Source organism: Oncorhynchus tshawytscha, linkage group LG25 (assembly GCF_018296145.1).
Source record: "Oncorhynchus tshawytscha isolate Ot180627B linkage group LG25, Otsh_v2.0, whole genome shotgun sequence".
NCBI lineage: Eukaryota > Metazoa > Chordata > Actinopteri > Salmoniformes > Salmonidae > Oncorhynchus > Oncorhynchus tshawytscha.
In genome coordinates this window covers 27,007,871-27,032,906 of record NC_056453.1, presented here as the reverse complement: position 1 = coordinate 27,032,906, position 25,036 = coordinate 27,007,871, and the positions used below count along the sequence as shown (strand labels likewise).

At 40.8% G+C, this 25,036-nt stretch overlaps 1 protein-coding gene across 2 annotated transcripts; it reads left to right on the top strand.

The window, feature by feature from the left end:
* Positions 1-9,889: 9,889 nt before the first annotated feature.
* On the top strand, positions 9,890-16,678 carry sf3b5 (splicing factor 3b, subunit 5). 2 transcript variants are annotated; one of them, XM_024388152.2, is made up of 3 exons: positions 9,890-10,007; positions 11,532-11,595; positions 16,209-16,678. In XM_024388152.2, exon 3 carries the CDS (start codon positions 16,223-16,225, stop codon positions 16,481-16,483), a length of 261 nt encoding a protein of 86 aa, XP_024243920.1. In that variant the 5' UTR covers positions 9,890-10,007; positions 11,532-11,595; positions 16,209-16,222; the 3' UTR covers positions 16,484-16,678. The 2 variants fall into 2 exon arrangements, with proteins under 2 accessions (XP_024243920.1, XP_024243921.1); XM_024388153.1 differs by lacking the exons at positions 9,890-10,007; positions 11,532-11,595 and adding an exon at positions 14,084-14,209.
* The last annotated feature ends 8,358 nt before the right edge of the window (positions 16,679-25,036 follow it).

Genomic DNA, 25,036 nt, shown 5'->3' with positions numbered 1-25,036 from the left:
TGTGTGTAATCAAGTCTCCGTATAAATGCACCTGCACTGTGATAGTCTCAGAGGTCCGTTAAAAGCGCAGAGAGCATCATGAAGAACAAGGAACACACCAGGCAGGTCCGAGATACTGTTGTGAAGAAGTTTAAAGCCGGATTTGGATACAAAAAGATTTCCCAAGCTTTAAACATCCCAAGGAGCACTGTGCAAGCGATAATATTGAAATGGAAGGAGTATCAGACCACTGCAAATCTACCAAGACCTGGCCGTCCCTCTAAACTTTCAGCTCATACAAGGAGAAGACTGATCAGAGATGCAGCCAAGAGGCCCATGATCACTCTGGATGAACTGCAGAGATCTACAGCTGAGGTGGGAGACTCTGTCCATAGGACAACAATCAGTCGTATATTGCACAAATCTGGCCTTTATGGAAGAGTGGCAAGAAGAAAGCCATTTCTTAAAGATATCCATAAAAAGTGTTGTTTAAAGTTTGCCACAAGCCACCTGGGATACACACCAAACATGTGGAAGAAGGTGCTCTGGTCAGATGAACCCAAAATTGAACTTTTTGGCAACAATGCAAAACATAACGTTGTTTGGCGTAAAAGCAACACAGCTCATCACCCTGAACACACCATCCCCACTGTCAAACATGGTGGTGGCAGCATCATGGTTTGGGCCTGCTTTTCTTCAGCAGGGACAGGGAAGATGGTTAAAATGGATGGGAAGATGGATGGAGCCAAATACAGGACCATTCTGGAAGAAAACCTGATGGAGTCTGCAAAAGACCTGAGACTGGGACAGAGATTTGTCTTCCAACAAGACAATGATCCAAAACATAAAGCAAAATCTACAATGGAATGGTTCAAAAATAAACATATCCAGGTGTTAGAATGGCCAAGTCAAAGTCCAGACCTGAATCCAATTGAGAATCTGTGGAAAGAACTGAAAACTGCTGTTCACAAATGCTCTCCATCCAACCTCACTGAGCTCGAGCTGTTTTGCAAGGAGGAATGGGAAAAAATTTCAGTCTCTCGATGTGCAAAACTGATAGAGACATACCCCAAGCGACTTACAGCTGTAATCGCAGCAAAAGGTGGCGCTACAAAGTATTAACTTAAGGGGGCTGAATAATTTTGCACGCCCAATTTTTCAGTTTTTGATTTGTTAAAAAAGTTTGAAATATCCAATAAATGTCGTTCCACTTCATGATTGTGTCCCACTTGTTGTTGATTCTTCACAAAAAAATACAGTTTTATATCTTTATATTTGAAGCCTGAAATGTGGCAAAAGGACGCAAAGTTCAAGGGAGCCGAATACTTTCGCAAGGCACTGTATTTATCCCAGTGTTTCATGTCTCTCTGTGCCAGTTCGACTTGTATGTTTTCAAGTCAACCAGCGGGTTTTGCCATGCTCCTGTTTTCTATTCTCTTTTTCTAGTCTTCCCGGTTTTGATCCTTGCCTGTTTTTTTCCGGACTCTGTACCAGCCTGCCAGACCCTTCTGCCTGCCCTGACATTGAGCCTGACACCACACTCCAAGTACCTTCACCTTCTCCCTGTAGGCTGTCTCGTCGTTGTTGGTAATCAAGCCCACTACTGTTAGCCTGTCTGCAAACTTGATTGAGTTGGAAGCGAGCATGGCCACGCAGTCGTGTGTGTACCTGGAATACAGGAGGAGGCTGAGCACGCACACTTGTGTGGCCTCAGTGTTATGGGTCAGCGAAGTGAGATGTTGTTTCCTACCTTCACCACTTGGAGGCTGCCCTTCAGAAAGTCCAGAACCCAATTGCACAGGGTGGGGTTGAGACCCAGTCCTCCAGCTTGATAATGAGCTTGGAGTGTTCTATGGTGTTGAATGCTGAGCTGTAGTCAATGAACAGCATTCTTACATAGGTATTCCTCTTGTCAAGATGGGATAGGGCAGTGTGCAGTGTGATGGCGATTGCATCGTCAGTGGACCTGTAAGGGCGGTATGCAAACTGAAGTGGGTCTAGGGTGGCCAGTAAGGTGGAGGTGATATGATCCTTGACTAGTCTCAAAGCACTTCATGATGACAGAAGTGAGTGCTACGGGGCGGTAGTCATTTAGTTCACTTATCTTTGCCTTCTTGGGTACAGGAAAAATGATGGCCATCTTGAAGCATGTGGGGACAGCAGATTGGGATATGGAGCGATTGAATATGTTCGTAAACACACCAGCAAGCTGGTCTGCGCATGCTCTGAGGACGCGGCTAGGAATGGGCCAGCAGCGTTGCGAGGGTTAACACTTTTAAATGTTTTACTCACGTCGGCCACGGAGAAGAAGATGGGGGGCACAGTCCTTGTTAGCGGGCCGTGACGGTGGCACTGTATTATCCTCAAAGCGGGCAAAAAAGGTGTTTAGTTTGTCTGGAAGCATAGGGTTGGTTTCCATGACGTGGCTAGTTTTCTTTTTATAGTCCGTGATTTCCTGTAGACCCTGCCACATACGTCTAGTGTCTGAGCCATTGAATTGCAACTCCACTTTGTCCCTGCACTGGCACTTCGCTTGTTTGATTGCCTTTCGGGGGGAACAACTACACTGTTTATATTCAGCCATATTCCCAGACCTATTTCCATGGATAAATGTGGTGGTTCGCGCTTTCAGTTTTGCGCAAATGCCACCATACATCCACGGTTTCTGGTTAGGGCAGGTTTTAATAGTCACAGTGGGTACAACATCTCCAATGCACTTCTTTATGAACTCACACACCGAGTCAGCGTATAGATCGATATTGTTCTCTGAGGCTGACCGGAACATATCCCAGTCCGTGTGATCAAAACAATCTTGAAGCGTGGATTCCAATTGTTCAGACCAGAGTTGAATGGTTTGAGTCACTGGTACAGCCTGTTTAGGTTTCTGCCTATAAGACGGTAGGAGCAAGATGGCTTTGTGGTTGGATTTGCCGAAGGGAGAGCGGGGAGGGCTTTGTATGCATCGCGGAAGTTAGAGTAGCAGTGATCGAGTGTATTACTCCTGCGCATAGTGCAATCAAAATGCTGATAGAATTTAGGTAACCTTGTTCTCAAATTTGCTTTGTTAAAATCCCCGGCTACAATAAATGTAGCCTCAGGATGTATGGTTTCCAGTTTACATAGTTTACATAGAGTCCAGGGAACTTGCTTGAGGGCTGTCTTGGTGTCTGCTCGTGGGGGTATGTACACAGCTCTGACGATAACTGACGAGAATTCTCTTCGGAGGTAATATAGCTGGCATTTGATTGCAAGGAATTTTATGTCAGAAGGACTTGAGTTCTTGTATGTTGTTATGATTACACCATGAGTCATTAATCATGAAGCATACACCCCTGCCCTTTCTCTTCCCAGAGAGGTGTTAATCTCTGTCAGCGCGATGCATGGAGAAGCCCGGTGGCTGAACCGATTCCAACAACAAATCCCGAGAGAGCCATGTTTCTGTGAAACAGAGAATGTTACAATCTCTGATGTCTCTCTGGAAGGCAACCCTTGCTCGAATTTCATCTACCTTGTTGTCAAGGTAGATTATGTTTTGGGTCGGCTTCTAGGATTAGATCCATTGTCCTCGGTAGTGGTCCAAGCAGAGGATCCGCTTTGGGAAAGTCGTATTCCTGCTCGTACTGTTGTTAAGTTGACATCGCTCTTATATCCAATAGTTCTTCCCGGCTGCATGTAATAAGACTCCAGATTTTTTGGGATAACAATGTAAGAAATAGTACATAAAAAAACAAAATACTACATAGTTTCCTAAGGACTTGAAGCGAGGCGACCATCTCTGTCGGCGCTATCACAAATTTGTGACCTTGTTGCCGATAAGTGGACGAATTTGATGACTTCCTCCACTAATTCTTCATTTATGTTAAATAGGTGTCTATTATGCATTTCCCGAATGAGTTTGGTCTACATTGTGCTGACTTTGAGACAAATGAAGGGATGTGTTGAAATGGAGGTGAAACGTACGTATAAGAGGAGCTTCCTGCAGTGTGGTAAAAATAATTGTAGTACATATTCTGATTTTCTGTCGTGCGTGCAATGATGTCAGAGGGACAAAACCGTGTTTTTTCTTTCTTGTTGTATTATCCCAAAAGGAAGTGGCAAATTTAAAAATTACAGCTTTTATGAAAATTACATTAAATTAAATTTGACGGCTCATTTTATTGACTTTGTGTCTTTGTGGTTCCCATTGAACAAGTCTTGGCTAAATAACTGTTGCAATTGTTAAACACTGCCTTGATATGTTACAATTGACACTTATCTTATTATTGGATCAAACATGTCACAATTCACAGAGCACACATTTGATTTTGTGTCTTTAGAGTAAAAGATAAATAGGATTTGCATGTTCCTTTGTGATTGGCGTTCCAGACAGTGCTGAACAATTACAATCCTGAAAATCATACCCATTAAATATCAAAACAACCACCAATTATAAGTGCCAACTAGTTTACCCTGCATCCTTTGGACCCCCACTTGGGATTTCACATGAACTTGCTTATCGCCTCTTTATATTTGATTCTATTTAAGGAAATTAATACATTTATATATATGCATAATGATGTGGATTTGTGAATAGTGTGTGTTCCATAATATATGACACAGTCCATTTTCCTAATCAGGGCCACCGTTTAGTAATGATCTAAACAGTGTAATCAGCTTGATTTTTCCAAAGAACCCTGACTGAAATATAATTTGCTGTTATCTATTCTGAAAACCTAATTAGAAGAGAATAAAGAGTGTTGGAAATGAGAAGAAGTGAGACAATTTCAAATCCCAGGTGAAGACTGCTGATGTGGTACTTGAAATGAATTAAACATTTTCTCATGGAAAAACAATCTGAATGATGTGGATGATAATAATGGGATTGTATTTGCTACTCTCAAGCTCAAATGACTTACGGAATGAAAATTCAACACATTTCAGTGGGTAATGGACTGCATTTCGTAATGTTTATGCATGGGGTTCTCATATAATGAAGTTTATATTTATATAGTCAATTACACAATCCTTTCTATCGGTTGAAAATGCCCATCTTTATTTCTGGGCATTATCATGGGAATGAAGTTCAATAACAATACTTTATTTACTATCCTAAGAGTTAAGATGGGTTTAAATTGCGTAGACGCAGGAACAACAGTCCAAGCTCTGACACCTCTGAGTTTTTCTCACACATCCGACACACTTCCTGATCACAGGCCACACCAAGTTTACCCCCGAATGGTGCTTCGGCCTCATCAAGCAGCGCTTCAGACCAGAGTGAACACTTTGTCTGAGATTGCTGGTGTTGTGAAGGACACCACTGTGACAGGGGTCAACATCCTGCATCTGGTTGGACTGGATGATGGTACGGTGCTGGTAGGAAGCTATGGCTGGTAACAACATCTGACTCCGTACTTCAGGCCGCTGCCACAGATCAAGCAGTACCAGCACTTCAGGTGAAAATCATTTTCATTGTATTGCATGAGGTTATTCTTCTTATCTAAATTTGGGAGGTGAATAGGTGTTGTGCAGGGTTGTAATGTCTTCTGATTTTTGTTGTTGTTATTCCCTGTTTTACAGCTTCGATGCTCTGGAGCCTGGTGTTGTTGTCGCCAAGGAGCAGTCGGACTGTGGGGACCAGGTTTCATTTGCTGAGCAACGCTGACATCCTTCCTCCGATAGATGGTCTACCTGTACAAGCACCACCTGGACTGGACACAGCTAGACAAATGTATCTTTTTGAGAAGATCAGGGAGTTTTGTGACGAAGAGGCTATGGACATCACATGCCCTGCACCAAAGTCAAGGGCAGGACAGAAACAGGCTCTCCGAATATAGATTCCCTTGTTCATGCGTGGTTTTGACGGACCAGTCATCAGCACTATCTGCAGCCCCTCTATTCACATGACTCTCTCCTAACACACACGCCATACGTTGCTGCTCAAAAAAAAAAACACTTTACCCCTGATTCTATGAATATAACTATCTCATATATCACTGATATTTTTATTGATATTGTTCTTGTACATAGTGTATATTATTTTCTTTTGACACTATCTATTTCTGATATTGCTACTATGCAAGTAGCCATTTGGCTGTTCTGTTTACACCTTTTGTAGAGACCCATCCACTTAGTAAGACTTAGCAAAATATTGATATATAAACTTAATATTGATATGTGTGGTTGTAACATATCACAACAATATCATGTGACCGTATCAAGTGTCCACCACATAAATATATTATTATTTTAACAGGCAAGTCAGTTAAGAACAAATTCTTATTTTCAATGATGGCCTAGGAACAGTGGGGCAGAACAACAGATTTGTACCTTGTCAGCACAGGGGTTTGAACTTGCAACCTTCCAGTTACTAGTCCAATGCATGCATCTGTTTATGTACTGTACATGTGCACCTCACTCAGGTTTCAACTCAGGTTGCATGGCCTTAATTTATGTATGGAATACTATGTGATAAGTGTGTGTGTAATAGTATATAAAGTATGCTAATGTACTGGTGTGAAGACATTTGGTCAGTGGTCAAAAGTACTTATGTAAAAATACTTTAAAGTACTACCTAACTACTGTATTTTTTGGGGGCTATCTGTACATTACTTTAGTACTTATATTTTTGCCAACTTTTACTTTTACTTTACTACATTCGAAATAAAATCATGTACTTTTTACTCCATACATTTTCCCTGACACCCAAAAGTACTTGTTACATTTTGACAGGAAAATTGTCAAATTCACACACTTATCAAGAGAACATCCCTACTGCATCTGATCTGGCAGACTCACTAAACACAAATGCTCGGTTTGTAAATTATGTCTGAGTGTTGGAGTGTGCCCCTGGCTATCCGTCAATAAAAAAAAATAAGAGAAAAAAATAGTGCCGTCTGGTTTAATATAAGGAATTTGAAATGATTCATGCTTTACTCAAGTATGACAATTTAGTACACTGGATGTGGCTGGGGGCTATAGCATTTCTTTCACATGACCCATCAATCTAGACAAGTCTGTCTGGGTAAGCGTTATCTAATATTTATCAAATATTTTTATCTGGACACTTTCTGTTAACCTGAAAATGTTCCTTATTGTAGGCTGCTACCACTTTTAGCCTTAATTTTTACTACACTACTCACTGTTTAGCATATGACCTCACATGTGAATCCTTAAAGAGATGGGCGAGGCTGGCTTAAGAGGGTCTGAACAACGCTTAATAGGTGTAGACAAAGCAGAGTTCTCCAGTAGGTACCAGAACTTTCAAAGGCCCTTTTCTCAAAAGTGAGTTTACAAGTGTATCAACTTTCAAAGCAGAATTACTTTCCCATTGTTCCTCAAAAATTCTGTGTATGATATACCATTTTGTAGCTCTGAGTCTCTACTTTTAGTAATGTAAAAAAAAACGATTTAAAATGTTGTTACAAAAGACCGAATCCAGGTGGTGAGTCACAAATGTAAGCAAAGTTTTAAATTATTTTATTTAGTTAAATATGATATCTGTTTGGGTTTCTTGCGGTCAATTTGCAGTTGACAAATTATTTGTAATTATGTTCCGGCCCCTGACCATCCGCTCAACAAGAAACAGGCCCATGGATGAATCTAGTTGATGATCCCTGGTGTAATATTTAACTTTGTGTTGTAAGAGTTGCATTATTTTTCTGTATGAACAATTCTGTAATCACAAGCGTTTTGACAAAATTCCAGATTTGTCTTAAAACAGAGGATGCTTTTAATGTTGCCACAGTGAACATTGTATGGTGTGTACTAGTATGGAAATGTGTGCACTCACTACTGTAAGTTGCTCTGGATAAGAGCATCTACTAAAATGTAAAGTGCACAATTTGAGACAGAGTTTTGTAAGAATGAACAATACAGAGTACGGCTGTCCCCATAGGAGAACGCTTTTTGGTTCCAGGTAGAACCCTCTGTGGAATGGGTTCTACATGGAACACAAAAGGGTTCTACATGGAGCACAAAAGGGTTCTACATGGAGCACAAAAGGGTTCAACCGGGAACCAATAAGGGTTCTCTTATGGGGACAGCCAAAGAAAGCTTTTAGGTTCTAGATAGCCTAGAACAGTGTCTGATGTCAGTCTCTCCTCTTCCCTTCCTTACAGAAGAGCTAGCCTGGAAACAAAATGATGCCCAGAAAGCAGCAGCTGTTTTCAGTTATTGCCAGGCTTTTTATCACCAGACAGGGAACCTCCACCGTCTTTAGAGGAGCTATAATTTGATACTTTGAAATCAAATATTTCATGCCCCGTGTACACTGTTCACCAGTCCCTCTCTCGTTTTAGTCCCTCTGTTGTTTCTGACATGCTGTTCTACAGTGTATACCTAAGGGAAATTAAATAGGAGTCAGCTTTTGTGTTTGGATTAAGAAAATATTCAGATCCATCATTAGGGAAATAAATGCATGGTTATGACCAGGGCTATGTATGGCTCTGGTTATGACTATTTATAAGAGGTACATTTATTCACAATTTACACCATGATGACAGTTTACATGAAGAATACATTCACACACAGAGTGTAACTCAGACTAGAGGAAGATGATGAATTAGGCCTAGATAGATTTTTCTAAGGTTGGACGTTTTGGATTGGATTGATTGTCACTTGTCAGTGTGATTAGCTTCGTTGAGTTGAATGATAATGAAGGTTGTTACGCTTGCTCTTCCATTAATATGACATGGTCTGCTTCAGACCTTATCCCAGAGTACCAACTCTGTCAGATTTTAACAGAATAGAAGAGGTGGGCTCTATTGATAACCTCTTATTTCATTAGGATGCCAATACCTGTGTGACAGAGAGAAGATAGACTCTGTGGAGTTGAGAGCTGTGTGGTAGGTGATATGAGTGATCAATTCAGTTGACTATCAAGCTGTTGTAGTGGCTCAAAGAAAATAGAAGAAAATAAAAATGGTTGCATGTGGTTGAAATACGATTTTCTCAGTCTTTATGAATTAAGTGTTTATCCTGAAGATCTGTGAAAAGGGTAATAATCCCTTTTGGTTCCTCAAAGAATGTGTCAGATGACAGGCTTCAGTTTGTTTGTCTGTCCATTGATGTCTGGAGGCTGGAAGTAACCATCCAGGATTTGGCTCACATCAACCTATTCTGTTCTTTGTTGGATTTCGTTAATGGTAAACCTCAAGCCATTCAGTATAGCCACCTGGCTTGTTATAAAGCTGAAGGATGAGGATAAAGAAATGTAACCAGTTCCAAATTCGATGGATCCTATGGATGGATTGACTGACAGTCCATTACGTCAATTTGATAGTTACAAAATTTTAAAGCTGAAGCAACCACCTTGTTTGAGGAACATCGCTCAACCAATCTGAGAAAATGTAGGTAACAGTTCTGTAATTATTTCTAGGTTGAAAATAACAAGGTTATTTTCAACCTAGCATTGTCTTGCTCTAAGCCTCCTATATTTCATTACTATGGCAACACAGTCCATCTCAAAACTGCACACTTAGACACTGCAGAAAACATAAGCACTTGGGAAAAAAACACATTGAATGAGCAACACAAGCCCCTCTCTCTCATTTTAATTGGATAGTCTATTTTCAGATAAGCAAAGTGAATATGAAGGACTTTCATGGCATTCAATACATTTATGTGATGTTTATATAATTGTGCTAAGGTTGTACAACCTGTGTGACTACAGTAATTGATCATGTAACTGTGCTCTAAACCAGGGGTGCAACTTTCACTGAGGACGGACGGGGGGGGACATTGCATTTTTGTCGCCCCCAGTTTTATCATTGGAATATGATACAAAACGAGGCAATGGTGTGTTTTAGGACCATGCGGACACCCCGAGCGGTCGGATAGGCTGTTTGGAGTGTTTATTTATTTAGGACCACACGGACACCACAGAGCAGGCTCACAGGCTGTGTGAAGGCAAAGCTGCTGGAAGGCTGGCTGGACCAGCATGGGAGAGTTGAGCATAGTTCAGTGTGTTTGTGTTGCACTCTTTCACCGAGTTGGAAAAGGAAACAGAACAAAAACTGGCTACTCTTTAGTTGACTGATGTAGCTGGCAAGGTAACTTCTGTTTAACTTAATAGAAAAAAAACTAAACTAATGTTTATTCGCAGTGCTGAGCTAGTATTGTAACTGACATGTAACGTTAGCTAATGTTTCATCTTCTATCGACTGAGGTGAATAAGTTATGCTAGTGAGTAGCTACCACAGCCAGGTTAGCTCTAGCCTCTAGTTATCTGTCGGATGGCGATATGAGGTGGCTAATATTACTATCTAACAGTAGTTGTTTGTATGAAAATGTTTTGTAACCTTTGTTCTGTCACGTTTCAGAAGTAAATGAAATTTGCAAGCTTTCGCCAGTTGATGTACCGTTGGAGAGAGAGCTGGCTAAAAGTTGGCTTTCATTTTTGCCTCAATTAAACCATCGGCCAAACAATTCAAGATTTATATTTTATCCGTGCAATGTGAGTTGTATTAGTCAGCGTAGTGTTATTGAGCTGTCAGCTTACCTAGCTATTTCTCTACATTTCATTTTATTTAACTAGGCAAGTCAGTTAAGAACAAATTCTTATTTACAATGATGGCCTAGGAACAGTGGCTTAACTGCCTTGTTCAGGGGCAGAACAACAGATTTTGTCCGCTTGAGGATTCGATCCACCAACCTTTTGGTTACTGGCCCAACACTCTAACCACTAGACTACCTGCCACCCCACTTGCAGTGATAAACAGCTTCCCTGTCATGGTGCACAGTAGAGGTCTGTGGGACCTATTTCTTCATTCCCACCTGCCACCGCAAGAACTGGTGCCAAACCCAACCGCAGTCCCGCAATGTTATTTTAGGCATATGTGACGCAGCTCACTTGCGAGCCATGGTCTTAGCAATTTTGTGCCTTATAGGCAATATCAAATGTGAAAAAATAACTTAATAGGTTAAATTACCAGCGATTCTCACATTGCCCTTACATTGTATTACGGGGCTATATCAGTCAACACTTGAACTCTCACACCCAACTAGGAGAGGTAGGCTACTGAAGTTGAAGTAGTAAATTGAAGTAGTGTGTGAAAAATGCAGAAAAACGTGTGTTTTTAATACAATAGGTAGGCTAACGCAGAAAGAGGACCCTTTCAAAATAACGTGTGAGACAACAAAAATATTTTCATCCCAAAGTCGTCTCTCTGACCACCCACTCCCACCTGCAGCATGAAAAATGCAGACCGCGCCACAATGATCTCTGTCGGACCCGCAGGCATCCTACAGGAATGCAGCCCTCTAGTGCAGTCAGTACACAACACTATGCTCACTGTTTCTTAGCAGGATCAGATGGTGACAGGGGTCCGAGTAGGGTCAGACAGCCAGGGAAGACCAGTCTACAGAGTGAATTTTGAAGTGTATTCAGTGAATGATACAAAGTTCCATCTTGAATTGATGGGTAGACCTATAGTAGCTACAGGAAAGTAGCTTAAAGCTATAGTCTGGGACCTGGGAGTAATGGTCATTTAAATGATTAAACCATTGATTATATTATTTGATAAAATAATGTATAAACGTACACCAAGGTAATTATTTGTCATGCCTCATTTTAGGTGAGCAGGGTAACCGGGGTCTCAGCAGAGTCAGGCAGCCAGGGAAGACCAGTCCGTGACAGAGGTGAGTTGAATTTTTGCAGAGACAACACTTTTTCTCTCTATCCAGCAAACACTGGACAATGCTATTTTATTAAGGCAGTCTGACAAACTTCCCAAAGTTGATTTCTAAATGTTATCAAGAGTTGATAGAGGCTTTTCTCAATTACAAATTGTAAAACAAAAATGTGAGGAAGACCTGGGAGATGCTATTGATGATGTGTTATTAAATGTTATTATTCTGCTGGATGTTTAAAGCACAAAAGGGGACATATTTGCATATGTTGTGCTCTTGTGAAGGTTGGCTGAATTCTGGCAGAGTATGTTCTTTTATCTCAGCATATCTACAGATTCTTCCTTCTCCCTGTTTTTGTTTCCTTGGAAATTGATGATCCAGTTGATACTGGAGACTGTTATCAGAAGAAACTGTGTAACCTAGCATTTCTAGTGGCTAATAAATGCATTGCCATTAATTGGAAGGTTGGTTATCCTCCCACAATGTATGGAAGAAATGTCAAGTTATGTACAGAATCACTAGATTTGTTTTAAGATTAAGGGTATACTGTGCAACTTTCATAAGGTCTGGAGGCCTTATATGGAATAGTGAATGACAAAGGGAGTCTATATTGAAAACATGCCCACAGTAGGAGAGATTTAGGCAATCCCTATCTGCTGGGCTGCTCAGCCCTGGCCCTGGGGGTCTGCTGTACTGTTGTCACTCTGGCCTTGGCCTAACACACCTAAAAGCAATCATTAATGTTTCACTAAGATCCTAAAGCTGAGTGGGGTGTGTTGGGTTGGGGTGCTGGGGGGCCGTGGACCCCTAGGGGCAGGACAGGGTGACCCAGCTATTTTGTGTGCAAGTAAAAAAAGATTGACAGTACTATTATGCCTATGATATGAATTACAGTATTTGGAGGGTGTACTGTTTCTGTGTGTTAATGTGTTGGTGTGTGTGTGTTTTCATTCAACTTTTGTTTTCCAAACCTTTCCATTGAGACATAAAAAAAGGACATTGTTTTAGCGAGAGAGTTGAGTTATTGACTAGACTGGTGGGGGGATCAGGCGTGTAGGCGGCTCAGGTTGGCTGGGTGGTCTGGCTGAAATTTGATATAGAGAATGTCTTAGAGACAATCAAAAGTTGTCTTTGTATTTTATTTGTAAGAGTTGTTCATTTATTAGGCTATTGGTTAAAGGTGCAACACAATATTGATTATTGAATTATCATGGATCTAGTTCAGTCTTATCAATCACTTAAACATATTTAATAATCTCTTATGCAGGAAATCTGCTTTAGATGCCCACAAAAATGTGATGACCCCCAGACCACCTGCCCAGTTATGTCCCGCTCTGCAAATAGCACTGCTGGGTGATTTAAAACGTCATAGTCAATCAATCAATAATATAATTATACTCTTAGCAAACATGTTTATTTTTTATTTACAATATGTAGAATCTATGAGAATAGAAAGGTTCAGAACTTTTGTGAAACAGCACAGTTTAAAAAATATATGGGAAATATAAATCAAAACTGGAAGGGGTTCAGAGATAGATGGGAGGGGTTGAGTGGAGCTGAAGGATGTGACTAAAAACAAACAAAATATAAATATTGTAAAATATACTGTGTCAGGTAAAATGCATATAGTATGTCTAAGCTGGAAGTAGAAGCATAAGTGTTGTTGTCCATTAGTTACTGCAATTAGGGGAGGGATGGTAGGGTTAGGGGAAAATAATAAAGGAAAACATGTATTTTAAAATATATATGGATGATTGGAAATGATGCAGACAATTACATTGACAGAAGCTGCAATCTATCTGCAATATTAAAGCTGATCTACCCACCCCCCCTCCCCCCCCCATAAACAATTATATAATTGAATCACACCGGCCTTCTGAAAGGTAAACCTTATGTTACTGTGATAACTATTGAAGAAACAGTTCCCTCTGTCAGATGAGTTATCCTCATAAATATCAACGTTGGAGCTTTTTGCATCAATATTCATTACATATAGATGTAAACTGTTCCCACAGTTTACAGGAGATTAATGCCCAATTGACCTTCCTCTATTGGCTTGTAACAGTTAGGTATCAGAGACTTTACGGACAGTGGACAATTAGATGGACCAGAAAAGGGAGAACTTTGCACGTGATGAAATATGAATTAGGATTAAATACAGACCAGCACAAATCAATACTACTTATGGATACTCCCTGTTCAATGAAATACGATATTGGTTCACATTCACAAGGACGTTTTAAAAATTGTTTTTGTAATATCTAGACCTGTATGTGATTAGATATTATATTACATTCTATATTACAACTGTATCATTTTTACACCATTACAATACGTATGATTGTTATGCAATACACGCAATTGGATTGATTTCAATCAATGTTCAATTGAACAAATTAATGCGTGCATCGAAACAATAATGATCACGTTAGTAAAAATAAATGGTGGTCATGAATTACATACGAATAGATGAACTCTATGAGGCAGGCTTTGTTTCCCACCAGACATTATTCTATGTTACACGTACAGGACGTTCCGATACCTTTCCGTTTCCTCGGCGAATGACTCCGACCTGAAATAATCAACGTCGTCGTACACATTTGAACAAAGGTCTTGGTTCTGAGTAAGAAACCTTATAGCAGATTCTAATCAAACTGAATACAGAAGCTAAAGATATTTGGTTATTTTCGAAAACGATTGCTAACTTGGAATAATGCTTAGCTAACATTAGCTAGCTTCACTCGCCGGAGCTTAAACAATAGTCAGTTTAATTTCAAATAATACTTTAACTTGTTAGAGTTAACTACTTGTTACTCACTAATTGGTGTGATTAAAAAGTCGCCCGTGTTTAAACGGCACACCGTGAAATCATGTGGCAATGTGATCCTATCGGTTCTAGGCCTAGCTTGCTAGCACTACTAGCAGCTAGTAAACAACCAGGATTTCTAGGGGTATGTTACTAGGCTGGACATTACATTTCTAACAACGCTTTTTTTCTGATAACTATATCATTGCATCCGCCGTGGAGCCCAGTTTTATAATATGACCATATTTCCCATCTGTTTGCCGTCGTTTTGAAGTAATCACGAAAAAGCAGGCCTTATTTTATGGCATTTTCATCCTCTATTAGTTACATTGAGCACCAACTCGCCTTCCGAACGTTATATTCCCAGTTTAGTGTTCTACTCCACAATGCCTGATTCGCTATTGTTGACAATGAGACCGCTCACGTTGTTTATAGTTAAAATGTAAACAACAAAATGACTCGAACTCGGCATGTCTGTCTAATTCTCCAACTATCTCGCAATGTGTATATTTGGATTGTTTAAATCAGACGCCATTTTAATCTCGAGAATCTCCTCTTTTATAATTATGTAAATCATTTTCCCCCTACTTTCGAGTTTTTTTCCCCCCTGTTTCGTCCGACGAATATATTGTAGTGGTAAAATAAAAAGGGATACATTTGTGCCATTTAGGCGAAATGAAATTCTAAGCATCACTCCAGTCAAAACAGACTCTGTGAACGTTCGTTACCATTCATCTGCTATGGGCTCGCGCTAGTGTTCCATGTTAGCCAACGTTCTTTTGCCGCCTTGGGTACATTTAGTCTCGTTCTATTGTCCAGCCTAATGTTAATGCCAAAGCAGTCTCAATGACTTAACAAGCTAACTAACTTTCCTAAATGTTCAGAAATAACGTATATATTTTTGGAATATAACGTTAACTAATCTTGAAATGGGCATTCTCATTGACTAAACAACCAAAAAGACATAAGTTGATATTTCGTAATGTACCAGAAAATTAATAGTTAACGTTAGTTATTTGTAGTTGTTCAGCCTCATTAATCCTGCTTTGGTCTTCAAACCTATTTCCAGGTTTGCCGGCTTCGTGACCTAGCTAATAGCAATAGCTTGGTGATTAGGTTTGCCTCTTCCATTGAAATATTCGTAACTATCTTGCCTGGTTGTTGGTTGTCATTATTATGTAATTGGAAATTTCAGACAATATCCACAGGAAAGTTATTACATCGACTTCAAAACGTGTGTCTGTGCGTGGCTCTGACGGTTTGTTGATCACATGTGCATTTAGCACATGGGGATGTGTGAAACCCATAAAGTGTCCCCAGTTGCGTCCGATAGTTTTTCGCGTGCCGCGACTAGTATGACGATTCAGGAGGGCGGTCACTTATGCTAGCAAGGCAGAGGTCCTGGGTCCGAGCTTGACGTGAGCCAACTCAGGAGGAAGCGGTACTCTACTCTAACCCACAATGTAGGCGAAATGCATGTAATGTATGCGTACTAGTAGAGCTCATGCAGGGGTTTACATGTTTGTTTTTTCTTCTTGCATGTCAGGTGATATAAATCACAATGGCAGTAAAAGTTTAACAATACTTTCCTGTGAATATTTTCTTACATTTCCAAAGACATAATGCCAGATGGACAACCGGCGGAGTATGTTCAAATGACAGTTTATTCAACATTCTGGCCATACAATGCACATTACAAATATTTCCTGAACTAATCAGCAAGCTATTGCTAAAAGGTCAGGACACCAGCAATTGCCAGGTAACATTGGCCAACTAATAGCTACATGCACTGACATTATTTTCCTTCCTTGTGTAGACATTTGCCTGAAGATGACAGACCGCTACAACATTCACAGCCAGTTGGAGCATCTTCAATCTAAATACATTGGAACAGGCCATGCGGACACCAGCAAGTGGGAATGGTTGGTGAACCAACATCGGGACTCATACTGTTCATATATGGGTCACTTTGACCTGCTGAATTACTTCTCTGTTGCTGAGAATGAGAGCAAAGCCCGTGTGCGCTTCAATCTCATGGAGAAGATGCTGCAGCCCTGTGGCCCACCTTCGGACAAACCTGACGATGCTTAGTCTAAGGAGTTCAACTGGCAGGAATTAGAAAATGTAGTTTTACTGTTTGGCTATCCATCATGTTGATTAGAAGTCATGTTTGAGATGCATGAAATGGAAACAATGTTGATAAAACAATGCATCAGTTTTCCTTTTTCCCCCACCCATTTTATATTTGCCTTAAGAATTTGCATTGAAAATAAACATTGAAAAGAACTGGTTGTGGTCACGTGTTATTTGTCTTTAAAGAATTGTCCACTTGCCCGACCGCCATCTTGTCGTTACAAATGCCAGTGAGCATTGAGAATGATCATTGTAAAATGTTCTGAATTTTGCACCCTTATAAGAGCTTGTTGTCAATCACTTCAACAGTTATCTAAACATGTACTCAATGATTTTGATTAAATGAATTCCCAAAACTGGATAGTAATGAGTGCAGACCTGGGTGGAATAAGTCAATACTTGAGGTGGCATTATTTATCTTGCCTGGCATGAGGAGTTTGGGATTATTTGAGTTTATTTGCAATTTGAAAAGTACATATACAGACAGGACATGCATAAAAAAAGTCCATGAGCTACTTCCATTGTGTTCCTTTTGGCAAGATTAAGGCAGGTGTCTTAAAGGGCGTGGTTGAATAATTATATAATCACTGACAAAAGTGGTCCTACAAAAGTCAGACTCGCTACTGAGCTCCCATGAGCCTATGGTTCAGTCATCAGCCAGCCATATTCTTTTTAAAATAATGCTTTATTGCTTTGAGTTGTGGTTGTGTTCCCCTCCACTGAGCGGGTATACAGGAAGGAGTTTGAAACAATATCAGAGTCTGGCACTGGTATTAGACAGGTGTACATCTCTAATATAATAATTAGATAGGTAGGTATCTGGGGGTGGAGTCAGTAATTCTGTGGACCAGACCCAGTTGAATTTGTACAACCATTTCCTCCAGAGACGTAGGCATGGGTGGACACAAGCCCACCCAATAAGATTGAGCAAAAACAAAACATGTATACATTATTTTTTTTAAATACTCCCTGTTTACTGTGCTCTCAGTTTGAGGGAACATATGGAGGTACATGGCCCAGATGTATACAGTCCTAGTTACACACAAGATGCCAGTGGTTTGGCTTCAGAATTGTGTAGGCCTACATGGGAGACAATTTGTCTTAGTTTCTTTATGTAGGCCGTGGTCACAATGTAGAAAATTCACCCTGTTTATTCTTGGCTATTCCATTTCAGATATTGTCCACTGAACTGGGCCTGTAATGGTTATGTTGGCCTTGGTTCTGATTGAAAAGATGCACCCCATTATCTTGTCCACCCACACACAATAAGCCTTTTCATTAAAACGCCCATACAGAACCATGACTTTGACTACTTGTGCCTATGACAGAAGTAGAAAGACATTTCATTATGTGAGCGGAAGAGAGGACATGATGATTCAACGTTGAATAGAGCGAGCGAGAGATTACGTCATTGTGCCCACGCTGCTGGGGAAGTCGTGTGCGTGTGCGTGCGTGCGTGCGTGCGTGCGTGCGTGTGTGTGTGTGTGTGTGTCAGTCAGTCAGTCAGTTAATTAATTAATTAATTGGCAGGAACATCACCTAGCCGGGGTAAGTCCTCACCGGCTGTCCCCACAGTTTGAATCATGGCTGTGGCGATGCTATTTCTGCTGTGTCAGGGCTGAGGACATTGGGAGGCTGCAGAATTTTCTCTCCCACTGGGCTCCCATGGCCAGATTTGATTATTGTTAATGTTTTCCATTTTTCCAAGCTTGGAAAGATGTATACAATAAAGCAAAGTAAATAGTGGGAGCAAGATCATGCGATATCACTATAAACTATTCTTCAATGAATAAAATCAAATTGTATTTGTCACATGCGCCAAATACAACAGGTGTAAAACTTAGTGAAATGCTTACTTACAAGCCCTTAACCAACAAAGCAGTTTTAAGAAGTAAAAAAATAAAAGATCAGCAGTAAAATAACAGTAGCGAGGCTATATACAGTGGGTACTGGTTAGTCGAGGTAATTGAGTTAATATGTACTCTAGGTAGAGTTAAAGTGGCAATTCATAGATAATAAACACAGTGGCAGCAGCGTAAAGGTGTGGGGGGGACAATGCAAATAGTCTTGGTAGCCATTTGATTAGCTGTTCAGGAGTCTTATGGCTTGGTGGTAGAAGCCGTTAAAAAGCTTTTTGGACCTAGACTTGTAGCCTCCGGTACAGGTTGCTGTGGGTTAGCAGAGAGAACAGTCTATGACTAGGGTGGCTTAGGGCCTTCCTCTGACACCGCCTGGTATAGAGGTCCTGAATGGCAGGATGCTTGGCCCCAGTGATGTACTGGGCTGTACGCACTACTCTCTGTAGTGCCTTGCGGTCGGAGGCCGAGCAGTTGTCATACCAGGCAGTGATGCAACCAGTCAGGATGCTCTCGATGGTGCAGCTGTAGAACATTTTGAGGATCTGAGGACCCATGCCAAATCTTTTCAGTCTCCTGAGGGGGAATAGGCTTTGTCATGCCATCTTCACAACTGTCTTGGTTTGTTTGGACCATGAAAGTTTGGTGATGTGGCCACCAAGGAACTTGCAGCTCTCAACCTGCTCCACTACAGCCCCATCGATGAGAATGGGGGCATGCTCTATCCTCCTTTTCTTGTTGTCCACAATCATCATCTCTGTCTTGATCATGTTGAGGGAGAGGTTGTTAACCTGGCACCACACGGCCAGGTCTTTGACGACTTCCCCTATAGGCTGTCTCTTTGTTGTCGGTGATCATGCCTACCACTCTTGTGGTAGGTGGAGTGATGGAGTTGTGCCAGGCCATGCAGACATGAGTGAACAGGGAGTACAGGAGGTGACTGTGTTGATGATCAGATGTTGTTACCTACCCTTATCACCAGGAAGTCCAGGATCCAGTTGCAGAGGGAGTTGTGTCACAGGGTCCTTAGCTTAGTGATGAGCTTTGAGGGCACTATGGTGTTGAACGCTGAGCTGTTATCAATTAATAGCATTCTCACATAGGTGTTCCTTTTGTCCAGGTGGGAAAGGGCAGTGTGGAGTGCAATAGAGATTGCATCATCTGTGGATGATGAGGCGGTATTTAAATTGGAGTGGGTCTAGGGATTCTGGGATAATGGTGTTGATGTGAGCCATGACCAGCCTTTCAAAGCACTTCATGGCTACAGACATGAGTGCTACGGGTCGGGTAGTCATTTAGGCAGCCTACCTTAGTGTTCTTGGGAACAGGGACTGTGGTGGTCTGCTTGAAACATGTTGGTATTACAGACTCAATCAGGGACAGGTTGAAAATGTCAGTAAAGACCCTTGCCAGTTGGTCGGCACATCCTGGTAATCCGTTTGGCCCTGTAGCCTTGTGAATGTTGACCTGTTTAAAGGTCTTACTGACATCTGCTACGGAGAGCGTGATACACAGTCGTCCGGAACAGCTGATGCTCTTACGCATGCTTCAGTGTTGCTTGCCTCGAAGCAAGCATAGAATTTATTTAGCTCGTGTCACTGGGAAGCTTGCGGCTGTGCTTCCCTTTGTAGCCTGTAATAGTTTGAAAGCATCGGAGCCGGTGTAGCACGATTCAATCTTAGTCCTGTTTTGAAAGTCATTGTTACTTGTAATATCTATGTCTCTAAGGTATATACATACTGTATGGGTCTTCCTATAAATAGTGGGGCCAATGTGTGACATTGTGGATGTGATATTTAAAAATACATTTAAAAAATATTTTTATGCAGTTCCACGTGTACTTAGAGGAAAATGCAAATTGGCCTGTAACTCCACTTACAGCAACACAGGACTATACTAACTTTCAGAACTGTCAGAAACCATGTAAGAGAAGCTCCTCTGTGTGCTCGTTGTCCTCACCAGGGTCTGATCTGACTGTCGTTCAGCGTTATAACCGCACGTGGTTTGACCACAACAGATTAGCGCAACAAGACAAGTCAATTGAAGTGGTGGGAAACAAGCGAGTGGCCACATCTCACAAAAACGGATCAAAAATGAAATTACGGATAATTATAAGGGAGCAGGAGAACTTAGACATCGGCTAGAATAATTACAAGGACTTTTCAAGCACCAAATTGAGGAAATGTCTGAATTTCAAGGTAGGCCTATTCCAGTACTTGAATTTCTGAACATCAAATTAAATTTGGCTACTACAAACCCCTTTGCAGTGTAACATGGAAACCGAAATGTATTTATCATGTTTTATTACCAGATCATATTATGAAGAAGCCCACTAGGCTATGTCATTATATCCAGAACAGTGGTGATTTTAGCATGTAAATCTTGGTGAGGCAAACTCCCCCACATTTTCTTTATGCATGCCACCAAAGCCACAACATTAAACAATACATTAATTGCACTATATGCTGACAAACGGTGCCCACAAACTGTTAGGGCCTACATAAAGCTGTCCCAACAGCAAAGATTTCTTTCCAGCACCATGGAGTAAATCCTTACTACTGCTACACCTGGCTATCAGCGGAGCCTTGTCTGGGAGCTAAACAGTTAATTCAACCTCATTTACTGCCTTTAAAAAACATGGCTGACTTGCTTAAACATACAGTGGGCTCCAAAATTACTGGCACCCCTGACTGGCAATGCACAAACAATACTTTAAAAAATATAAACAATATAATTATAGAGATAAACTCAAAATACCAACATGTGAGAAATACTGTACTTTATTAATGTTTCAATGGAACCAACCAAAATCATTAAATTATTTAATACAAAATCAATTTAATCAAAATCAAGGTTTCATAATTATTGGCACTCCTCATTTAGTACTTAGTGCAACCACCTCTGGCAAGGATAACAGCATGGTGTCTTTTCCTGTAATGTTTGACAAGGTTAAGGAACACATTTGGAGAGATTTTGGACCATTCCTCTATGCAGATCCTTTCAAGATCCTTCACATTCTTGGGTTTGCGCTTATCAACTGCCCTCTTCCACTCAGCCCACAGGTTTTCGATTGGATTGAGGCCTGGCGACAGAGATGGCCATGGCAGAGCATTGATTTTGTTGTCACAGAACCATTTCTGTGTGGATCTTGAGGTATGTTTTGGGTCATTGTCTTGTTGGAAAGACCACCTACGGCCAAGTCCCAGCCTTCTGGCAGAGGCAACCAGATTGTCAGCCAAAATTGCCTGATACTTGGTAGAATTCATTATGCCATCAATCTTAACCAGTGCCCCTGGACCTCTGGAATTAAAACAGCCCCAAAACATCACTAACCCCCCTCCATATTTCACTGTGGGTATGAGGTGCTTCTCCTTGTATGCATCTCTGTTTCGACGCCAAACATGCCGATGCTGTATCTGACCAAAACGTTCAATTTGGTCTCATCTGACCAGAGCACCTTCTTCCAGTCATAATTTAAATGATGTTTGGCAAACTCCAAGCGCTTGCGTCTGTGTCTTGGGGTCAGAAAGGGCTTTCTTCTGGCAACCCTTCCAAAGAGCCTGTGGATGTGGAGGTGGCGTCTGATGGTGCATTTTGAAACCTGGTGACCCCAAGACGCCACAAAGGCCTGCAATTCTTTCACAGTGGTTCTTGGGGATTTTGTTGCTTCTCTCACCATCCTTCTCCCTATCCTGGGGGGCAAAATGCATTTGCCTCCTCTACCCATGAGGTTTTCAACTGTTCCATATCTTTTGAATTTTCTAATAATTGCCCTGACAGTGCTCAGTGGTATATTCAATCGTTTGTAGCCATTACCAGGTTTATGAAGGTCTACAACCGTCTGTCTCTTTTGAACTGTTAGTTCTTTTGTTTTCTTCATGGTGTTGGATGACAGCGGGATATTGCATGTGTGTTACCTCATTTCTATACCCTAGTGAAACAGGAAGTGATGTAATGGCTCAATATAGTTCCTTAAGACTTAGATCAACTTAAATAAGTGGAATTTAATTTGTGGTTTAATTTTGGTAGATGTTATTTACAATAATATTTAAGGGTGCCATTAATTGTGAAACCTTGATTTGGAGGACAATGATTTTTAATTAAATCAATAAATTATTTTGGCTGGTTCCATTGAAACATTAATAAAGTACAGTATTTCTCACATGTTGGTATTTTGTATTTATCTCTATAATTATATTGTTTATATTTGTTTAAGAATTGTTTGTGCATTGCCAGTAATTTTGGAGACCATTGTATGTGGTTTCTACTGACAATTGAGATTAACAAACTATGGCATTAGTGGATGACGAGGGGATGAGACAATCTGTTATTTCGATTAAGACATTAATGAGCGATCTAGGACAGATGTAGTCAATCTAACTATTTGTTCAGCACTTTTGAAATATACAGCGACAGAATTCGGAACATGGGCCGTTCTTACAGTTTTTTCCCTGTACACCAAGTCAGAACCGTAGGCTAAATTATGACGGGGAAAGGGACCAAATTATAGTATACATATCTCCCTGGCATATTACGTCATTTATACAGCAATATACAATACATTTTTGGACTCACTTTGTTGTGCTGTGCTCACTTGAACAGGAAGGTTGCGCGGCAGTCCTCCTTGTAGGCACATTTTGTCATAAAAGTCTGGTGTTCTCTGAATTTATGGTGCATTCAAGACAACTGGGAACTCGGGCAAAAAAACAAGGTTGATCATAACGTCCGTTATCTTCCGGTTGGAGCTCTAGAAAGAGGCAGAGTTTCCGAGTTGCATGACCGTTCAAAACACATTTTACCAGTCGGAGCTCGTTTTTTCCCCCCAGAGTTCCCAGTTGTCTTGAACTCACTGAGGTCTGCGATTTCCCAGTTCGGAGTTTCCAGTTGTATTGAACGCGGCAGAAGTTATGCTAGATTGACAGCATGACTATTGCTCATGGTGTTGAATGTTTATCCTTTTAAGCTTAGATAAGAGACCCTTAAACCCAGACTTAGACCACACACCCACTCCACTGAATAACAGGCTAGTGATTTGCTTTGCAATGCTTGCAGTTAGCCACTCATTGTTGAATTTGCGATTTCCAACTTGTGTAAAGTTTATGTCCAATGGCCGATGAGCACCAATACTTTTTTATCTATAATTTCTCTTCATATTATTGAAAAGGATTTGCCAGTAGATTGTCGATGTGATTCATTATGACTGCTTGTCTAGATTGCTAGCTAAGATTTTGAAAGTATGATGTTGACATGATCAGTCCAATCAAAGCTATGGTAGATATAACGTGATTTGACGTCATTTTATCTGTGGACAATGACCTTGAGCCTTCTTGGATGGGCACTTGTAATGTACTAACTCTCTGACAGCACCCAAAGAATTTTCAAACTCTACCTGTAGATTTTGCAGTGACGTAGTCTCCCCATGAGTGACAGAACACTGAGCCAATCACGGCGCAACTAGAGAACATTACCAACCCCTACACTCCATATTTTCCACCGGCTACCCCACCACCACAGTAAGCACTGAACTAGGCTGACATGCCTGTATTTTGGAGCTGCCTTACTCAAGAAGGCAAAAGAAACCATGTTTGTATGCAGCTTTATTAACTGTTTTTAAAAAAAAATTTTTTACATTGTTTGCAAACTGATATGTGACACATTAATGTCAAAATAACATGCAAAACAGGTGGGGCTCTGCTCAAAGCATACGAAGACATGAACTCATTACCTTGATGCTTCCTCTGTTAAATCTAACGACTCCCTGCTGTAAATCAAGCAGACTACCACAGATGATCAACATCAATTTGCTAGGGATATTAGAGACATCAATCCAGTCACAACTGTCTTCACCGGTTTAACGAATGAGACACAAATATTCTGGACATTCCTCGCAAACACCTTTTTTTCAGCACTTGGGCTGTTGGTGCTTTTTTATTTATATTTTTTATTTAACCTTTATTTAACGAGGCAAGTCAGATAAGAACAAATTCTTATTTACAAATTACTTGTCCCGAAGCCAATGCCAAGCGTCATGTCTGGAGGAAACCTGGCACCATCCCTATGATGAAGCATGGTGGTGCCAGCATCATGCTGTGGGGATGTTTTTCAATGGCAGGGACTAGGAGACTAGTCAGGCTTGAGCAAATTTCAGAGAGATCATTGATTAAAACCTGCTCAGGACCTCAAACACCTTCCAACAGGACAACAACCCTAAGCACATAGCCAAGACAACGCAGGAGTGGCTTCGGGACAAGTCTCTGAATGTGCTTGAGTGGCCCAGCCAGAGCCTGGACATCTCTGGAGGGAACTGAAAATAGCTGTGCTGCTATGCTCCCCTCCAACCTAACAGAGCTTGAGGGGATCTGCAGAAAGGAATGGGAGAAACTCCCCAAATACAGGTGTGCCAAGCCTGTAGCGTTTACCAAAGCAAACTCAAGGCTGTAATCACAGCCAAAGGTGCTTCAACAAAGTACTGAGTAAAGGGTCTGAACATTTATGTTAATGTCATATTTCAGTAAATTTTTTAAATATTTGTTTTGCAAAAATCCTAAACAGTTTTATCTTTGTCATTATGGGTTATTGTGTGTAGATTAATGAGGGGGGAAAAAACTATAAAACATTTTAGAATAAGGCTGTAATGTCACCAAATGTGGAAAAA

Excerpts from the sequence above, each read along its gene's own strand:
- sf3b5 (XM_024388152.2), top strand. The coding sequence starts at position 16,223 with ATGACAGACCGCTACAACATTCACAGCCAGTTGGAGCATCTTCAATCT.